The sequence below is a fragment of the Bidens hawaiensis genome, unplaced genomic scaffold (assembly GCF_021521415.1).
Source record: "Bidens hawaiensis isolate Kalapana, Puna unplaced genomic scaffold, B.hawaiensis_p1.1 tig00001511_1, whole genome shotgun sequence".
NCBI classification, from domain to species: Eukaryota; Viridiplantae; Streptophyta; class Magnoliopsida; order Asterales; family Asteraceae; genus Bidens; species Bidens hawaiensis.
Window position 1 is genome coordinate 611,828 of NW_027491085.1, and position 7,722 is coordinate 619,549.

Sequence of the window (7,722 nt, forward strand, 5' to 3'; positions counted from 1 at the left end):
CTTTCTGTTCTATTACTTTGTTATGGTTTTTGTTAGTCATATTTTTTAAGAATTATCTAGCCAGTGGGTGCAAAAAAAAGTCCAACTTAGTGCTCGTCAATTCAAACTAAAGCACGTCAAACAAAATGGGTCGATTCAAACCGAAACAGGTTGAGTAAAAATTTTACATTAAACAAACTACGTATAGAAATATAAACAATAAATTTCATTAATGATAAACAAAATACATATTACAATTGATCTCTACATGATTTCATCTTTTGAAAACGGTAAATTACAGCTTTATTCGTAACACTTAAAAGTGCTTCTTTTGTAACACTAAAATCACATAAGCATTCAAAAAATCTTCACAAATTCAATTATGTAAATTTGTCTTTTATGATCTTCATTGCCGAAAAACATCTCTCAACCGTTGCGGTAGCAATAGGTAAAACTTATGTTAGCTTTAGTTATCGATAAACCAAATGAAAAGAGATATCTTTCTTTGTTTCCACCATAACTCTAGCAAGATTCGCAATGCCTTTCATATTAGCAAATCTTTCATCTTTTCGCACACTATCGATGTACAAACCAAGTTGAGATGCAAGAACAATTTTGTCCCCGTTATCAAAATCATATGGATATAACTCACACAATCTCATTAACTTTGATGCATCAAACTTGGAAAATGAATCATACGGATTGAAAGCCAACATGTTTTGAAGTAAACCCGTGTTAATCTCATTAAAGAGATCACCAAATTCTTGAATTTCCATATCGACAACACAGTTGAAACAATCAAAATTATAATAATGTTGATTCATGATTGTGTACCTTTGTCTTTTGGGTCTATAACAAGTATCATCATCATCGACAAGATGTGAAGCCGTCATCACCCTAATATGTTCGCCTCCCAATAATTCCAAATTATTAATTAAAGTGGTTGAGCAATTAACTAATATGAGCTTAATTGTTATTGTTCATAACAAAATTGAATTTAGGCTTAAAAATTTTGGCTTAAACCTATATATATATATATATATACACACACACGCAAACGTACGCATATGTCTCAAATAGGAGAGGGTTTGAGTTTGAGTCAAAACACTCTCACAAGTCCAATCTAGAAGCCCAAAAGCAACCGATGAATCCAAACACTGCTTACAGGCACAGCTACATTCTACATGAATACATGATATAAGACTTGTTTTCAAACTTTAAGAATTCCTGAATCAAGAGAAATAATATGAAAGTATGTAGCAATCGACCAATCGTGGTCAATCAATCAATCTAGTTCTTTTTGTTCGAGATGTTTGCGTGTAACTCGTCATTTGCATTCTTTTGTTCCCTCTCTAGTCTCGAGTTTCCACTAGCAATTCTTCCATCAATCCAACTAATTATATCTCCAAACACAATGTCTATATTCTCAGTACTCTCTCCATATGTGAGAGAATGCCACATCTCCGGATATAACTTAATTGTCTTTTCAGAGCTGGTAGCGGTTTCAAATAGAAGTTTGCTCACTGTCGGATGGGTCACCTTGTCTGCTTCCCCATGTAGAACAAAAAATGGAAGTGTCACCTAATTAATACAAAGGATGTCATATTACTTTAGATATCTTCTTTCCAAGGATGTTTTATCTAAATGATTGAAAAAAAAAATCTATAAACTTTACCTTTTTGAGCCTTTTTTCAAGGTCTAAGCTAACATTGAGTAATTGGTTGGCAGTTTGTAGACGTATATTTCCTTTATAGAATAAAGGGTTATTACGAACCTGTCACACAAAAATACAACTTCGTAAACTATAAACATTCGTTGACGTAAAACAAATACGCACGTAACTAGATTTTATCTTACCTCGTCCCTAATTTTAGGATCTCTAAACACAATATTGACGAAATTTTGGCCTGGGATGATTTTCCATGTTGGGATTATTTTTGTAAGTTTCGTCAACATACTAATCACCAATTGAGGTGGCTTTATATCATCTGCCATCTGAATCAACCGAATAAATCTTTTTAATTAAAATGAATTGAAAATCAAATGTTTTTATTAGACACCGAATATAATTTAACAAATATTAAATGTTAGGTTCGTAACATTATCATTTTATGTTGTGATTATTCATCAACAATTGCGGTAGTTGCACACTTGCATGGTTGTTTTTGGCATATGCATTTCATATATCAAACGTAAACTTTGCACCTTTCACACTTTTATTTTATGATAGCGAGGAATAGTGACATGAAACCTATTTATTTCAAGTAATACTTTATTTGATTACCAACAAATAAAAGCCGGTTTCTCGATGTAACTCAATGCAAAAGGATGGCCCATACGTCCGTGATCGCAGACATCAATGGTTAACCCATGCCCGCCCACCTTCGGTTCCATGGAAGCCCCGACCCCCGCCGTCCAACCCACCCAAGTCTTCACTTTCCTCCAATGTCAATTGAGTTAAAACTCATTGGCGTTTCTAAAAATATAATTATTTAAAAAAGGAAGCAAGGAATATGTATTTTCGTTTACCCGAAACCATGTAAATCTATTACTGTAACTTTTTTTTTACGGCTACCCCTCAAATATTGGATATTAAAACTTGCAAAGCACTTTCCAGTTTTCTTAATAAAGTGGTTGTGGCACAGGATTTCATAAGGAAATGAGGTTTTGAAATTCAAATTTCTTTTACTCCATAAGACTTGAACGATTTCTCTCTTTTTTTAATGTGATGTAGTGGTAGAAACATGAGTTTTACAACAGAAACTCAGGTTCGATCCCCACAAACGACAATTTAAGGAGGGAGGGCATGGTAGGCTCAACGAAGAAAGACCGGGATCTTTGTGAACTTCAGTTCGATCCTGAGGCGTCCGAGTTTTACCGGTAGCGGGCCTTCGGGCGAGGGTGTATTACCTGAAACTGGAGATAACTTGAAGGCGCTTAATTAAGAGCTCCGTACAACTAGATTAGGTCAGCTGACGGTGGCTTTTATCATTAGATCACGCTTTATGGAGTACATAAATAATTCTCTATTTATTGATCTTTCAAGAAAAAAAACCCTTTAAAACACATTCAAAATATTTAACGGACTTTGTGTTTATTCACCAAATCATCAACCTCAAGACTATTAAAGAAATGATGATGGGCACGAAGCCAGTCCAGTCCATATTAAAATATTTAAACACAAATTTAGATAAGTAATTTATATGATAAAAAAGGTTATTGGTTTAATAATGTTTCAATATTTTTCTAACACAAGTGAAAGGATATTTAATAATGTTAAATACTAGTTGGGGTACGTGGGTCTTTTAATTTCGGCTAAGCCGGGATATTTAGATTATCAGACAAGGCCTTGAATTAAATTTTGTGAATGACAAATATTTTTAAATTTTTTATACCTCATACATACACATGCATATCTTATGTTTTGCATACAACATAATCAAAACTAATTAATTTCATATAATTGTTTAACTCTTTTTAGAAGAGAAACTAAATACATAGCTGCCGTCTATGAAGAGAAACTAAGAAGGGAAGAGAAGAAAGTGACCCGTACCTTGCACATGGGTGCGACCAAGACGGCACCATCCCAATACTCTGGTTTCTTCAAATGTAACAGCAGAGATATTGCTCCACCCATGGATTCTCCGAGCAATATTCTCATTTTTCTTTTATTTTCTTTCTTTTCTAAAAAAAATGCACACTAACTAAAATATATACACATATTAAAAACAAGTAAATCATTTCTTTGCTATATTTTAATATAATATTATTATCTAAAAATATATACATTTCTAAAATAATATTGCTTCTCTAAATGTTCATAGTTATCCCATAATGACCAATAACTCAATAAGTCGTCTCTTGAATACATTTTAAAATACTATTATTAATAAAAAAAAAAATAGTATATGAAATGTGTCTATATAGTTATCCTATAATACAAGTAGGTCTATAAACGAACCGAACGTTTAGTAAATGTTCGGCAGGAAAGTCGTTTATATTTGCTTATTTAATAAACGAACGAAAATGAACAACAAAATTTGTCTTCGTTAATAAACGAACGAACATGAATACATGTTTCATTCATTCATTTATGTTCGAGAACATTCATTTATGTTCGTTTATGGTGTTTATTTATGTTCGTTTACATATTAACAAAAAATAATTAAATATCATATTGATGAATCATCAACTTAATGATTTTCTATTTGTTCATTTGTGTTTATTTAAGTTTGTTCATTTATATTTGTTCATGTTTGTTCGGTTATGTTTGTGAAATATTCGTTTAGATTTTAAACAAACGAACACGAATATGTTCATTTTTTAAATAAACAAACACGAACATGCACTTGTCCGTGTTCGTTCGGTTTGTTTACGTGCCTAAATACAAAGAACTCCAATCAAAGTCCTCAGTTCTTGGTCAAGATTTCAAAATTCAAACTTTTGATTTGGATTTAAACTTATAAACAAAAAAATTATTAAATGCATGAAGTTAAATTTTTTTTTACCACAAATACTTGTGAAAAAATCCGAACAATCTGTGACAAGATCATCAAAAGAGGGGATATAAGCCTGCATTCCAGAAGATTTCCCATGGCCTTGATTATCAATACCATAAACTGCAAATCCTGCCTTCACTAGCCTTAATGCAGCCCCTGTTTAATTTTCATTTTAATACAATTAATATCATCGATTGCTAAATTTTTATTTTTATCATAAGACATAATCTATAAAAAGTAGTTAAATCTTAAGGCCTCCAACTTTTTAGAGTTGATTGCTAAATATATTTGATTTATATTTAATTCTTACTCTTTGATCACAACTCTCTCGGCTCTCAGTTAATTTGAACTTTATGTTTGACTTTTATGATTTTAAACCTTTTAAAGTCATATAAAAAAATAAGTGTTATAGTATTCTTTTTTGTTTTACGAATACGGGCCTAATTTTAGAATTTGCTTGAAACTCCAAAATGGTTGAAGTTCCTAATAATTTTATTGCATTTGTAGCTTTTTAAGATAAAAACCAAGAAAATCCTTTTATTTTTGGATTAAATAAGCTCACCTTTCATGGAGACACTGCATTCCATGCCATAGCCATGGTTAAGAAAGATCAAAGCTCTTGGTTCGGTATCAGCCGGCAGCCATCGACACGTAAAAAGCCGTAATCCTTTTGAAATCACAATATATTCCTGAAAAATTTTCACATCACCATAAATTATTCATTAAAAAAACATTGAGGAATATTTGAATATAAGAATTTGTGAATAATACCTCTTCATATATGAACTTGGAAGCTTCAGTCGCCTAATATAAGATTAAACAATAAAACCATAAAATAGAAAACACAATAATGATTAAATAACAGGAATTCTACACTGTATTGTTAAAAAAAAAGGTCAGAAGAGAGGCATACTACCATGAAAGTTGAAACAAGGTGTTCTTCAAATATTTTCAAAAACAAATGGTGTAATAAAGAAGTTAGTTTCTTGGATTTAGCTAGTGGATGATTTTATTTAAGTATTTATTATTTTTTAATTTATTTTTATTTAATAACCAAAAGTCGTAGACGATTTTTAATTTAAAATTTTGAAGTCATTAAAGAAATCGTTAATTGGTCAAGAATAGGACAACATACCGTGGAAAAATGAGCCTAGTAGTTTTTAAAAATCAGTTCATTTGATAGATATATTTTTAATAATTAGACTTCTAATAACTATAACTCTGTAAGTAATCATTTTTGTGTTACTAAGATGTATCTATAACTATTTCCACCGAAGCTTTTATAGAAGTGATAATCACCAAATTTAACCATGTTAATTAACATGATTACAAAATAAGTATTGATTTTTAAGATAACCGATAAATAAAGCATAACTTATAACTTATGTAACTTTACACGTCATATTTTAGTCTAGGGTAAATATCTTAAATTTGCTATTATATTGGTGTAGTTGGGGTCCAGTGGCAAATTTAATTGTTAATTTAAAAATTAAAAAACAATGGCTATTTTCGTAAATTCAAAACGGCTTATTAATTTTATTGGTTAACATGGTTTTTCTGTAAAGTTTTGATCAACAAATTTTAGCGAAAGTTGTTTTGTATTTTATCGACTATTTTCGTAAATTCACACCGAGTACTTTACTTCTATTTCTAAGATTTATTTACGAAATTGTAAGAATTAAAAGAAAGGTAAATACGTAACCGAGAAATGCATGACTTTCACATATTTTTTATGGAACATATTTACGATTAGACAACTCAATTATTTGAAGACTGAGACAGATATTTTAAAAAAGTTGCATTTGCAATGATGTTTTTCTCTTTGATGTGATGTTTTATTATTATTATTATTATTATTATTATTATTATTATTATGTAACTATTTTAAAAATATTCAAAATAATTCATTATTTGTACTAACATTTTTAAAAGAGAAAATTACCAAAATAAACATTTTTAACCAAGATCGAATTTACCAAAATATACATACTTATTTTAGTCTACATCTCTTTAATTATTAGTTGTTTGACCAACAAACAACTGACACGACACCAAAGCCGGTTAAGCCTTAACCGCCACTTTATGGGCACAGAATTTTATGAAAAGTAAACGGGTCTCACATTTAGCCGATAAAAATTCGACACGTGTCAAAGGCGGCTAAATTTAGCCTACATCTATGGTTATTTAGCCGCCATCTTTGACTCTTAACCGGCTTCGGGATACGTGTCTATTTAGTTAGTCGGCTCCAAATATTTCTTCTTAGTCGGCCCTAACTCGGCTTGTAGTCTAAGGCTTCACTTAGGCACCTTCCTTTTTTCATTTAGCCGTCTAATTTTAGCCGTCCAAATTGAAAATTTTTACCAAACTTACCAACTCTATTAAATATTTAGCCGGCTTCACTTAGCCGATGTAAATTTAGCCCCCAAAATTAAATATTTTTAACTACTCAATTAATTATTTAGCCGGCTTCGCTTAACCGTCAATTTTTTTCTCCTAGCAGACATGTTTTAGCCATCAGAAATAAATACATTACCTACCCAAATTTAATTTTTCACCAACCATATTTATAAAACTATACAACCATATTTACTACATCTTATAAAACTATAAAACCATATTCACTACATTTATAAAAATGGTTGGTGCAAACTTAAATTTGGGTAGATAAATGTATTTATTTATTTATGATGGCTAAAACATGCCGGCTAGGAGAAAAAAAAATGACGGCTAAGTGAAACTGGCTAAATAATTATTGAGTAGGTAGAAATATTTAATTTTGGGGGCTAAATTTACACTAGGTAAGAAGAAGGCTAAGTGAAGCCGGCTAAATATCTAATAGAGTTGGTAAGTTTGGGAAATATTCAATTTTGGCGGCTAAAATTATACTGCTAAATGGAAAAAAAAAGCGGCTAAGTGAAGCCTTAGCCTACAAGCCGAGTTTGAGCTGACTAAGAAGGAATATTTGGAGCCCGCTAACTAAATAGACACGTATCCTAAATCCGGCTAAGAGTCAAAGATGTCGACTAAATAACCATAGATGTAGACTAAGTTTAGCCGCCTTTAACACGTGTCAAATTTTTATTGGCTAACGGTGGGACCCATTTACTTTTCATAAAATTCTGTTCCCATAAAGTGGCGGCTAAGGCGGCTTGGTGACGTGTTAGTTGTTTATTTATCGAAAAACCGATGATTGGAGAGATGTAAGCTAAAATAGACATGTATATTTTAGTAAATTCTTGGTCAA

General features: G+C 31.2%; 2 protein-coding genes across 2 annotated transcripts; both read right to left on the reverse strand.

Moving 5' to 3' along the window:
* Positions 1-449: 449 nt before the first annotated feature.
* LOC143581492 (uncharacterized) lies at positions 450-872 on the reverse strand. The gene has a single exon (XM_077064267.1). It carries the CDS (start codon positions 870-872, stop codon positions 450-452), a length of 423 nt encoding a protein of 140 aa, XP_076920382.1.
* A 311-nt stretch (positions 873-1,183) lies between these two features.
* On the reverse strand, positions 1,184-5,452 carry LOC143580528 (caffeoylshikimate esterase-like). The gene is made up of 8 exons (XM_077063527.1): positions 5,395-5,452; positions 5,250-5,282; positions 5,041-5,167; positions 4,488-4,634; positions 3,533-3,663; positions 1,837-1,974; positions 1,655-1,753; positions 1,184-1,560 (listed from the first exon to the last, which is right to left on the reverse strand). The coding sequence occupies exons 1-8, from the start codon at positions 5,395-5,397 to the stop codon at positions 1,270-1,272; spliced, it is 969 nt and encodes a 322-aa protein (XP_076919642.1). The 5' UTR covers positions 5,398-5,452; the 3' UTR covers positions 1,184-1,269.
* Between the last annotated feature and the right edge of the window lie 2,270 nt (positions 5,453-7,722).

Excerpts from the sequence above, each read along its gene's own strand:
- LOC143581492 (XM_077064267.1), bottom strand. The coding sequence starts at position 872 with ATGACGGCTTCACATCTTGTCGATGATGATGATACTTGTTATAGACCC.
- LOC143580528 (XM_077063527.1), bottom strand. Across the intron at positions 5,168-5,249 it reads CCAAGTTCATATATGAAGAG|GAATATATTGTGATTTCAAA; the intron begins GTATTATTCACA and ends AAAATTTTTCAG. Across the intron at positions 1,754-1,836 it reads ATCCTAAAATTAGGGACGAG|GTTCGTAATAACCCTTTATT; the intron begins GTAAGATAAAAT and ends TTTGTGTGACAG.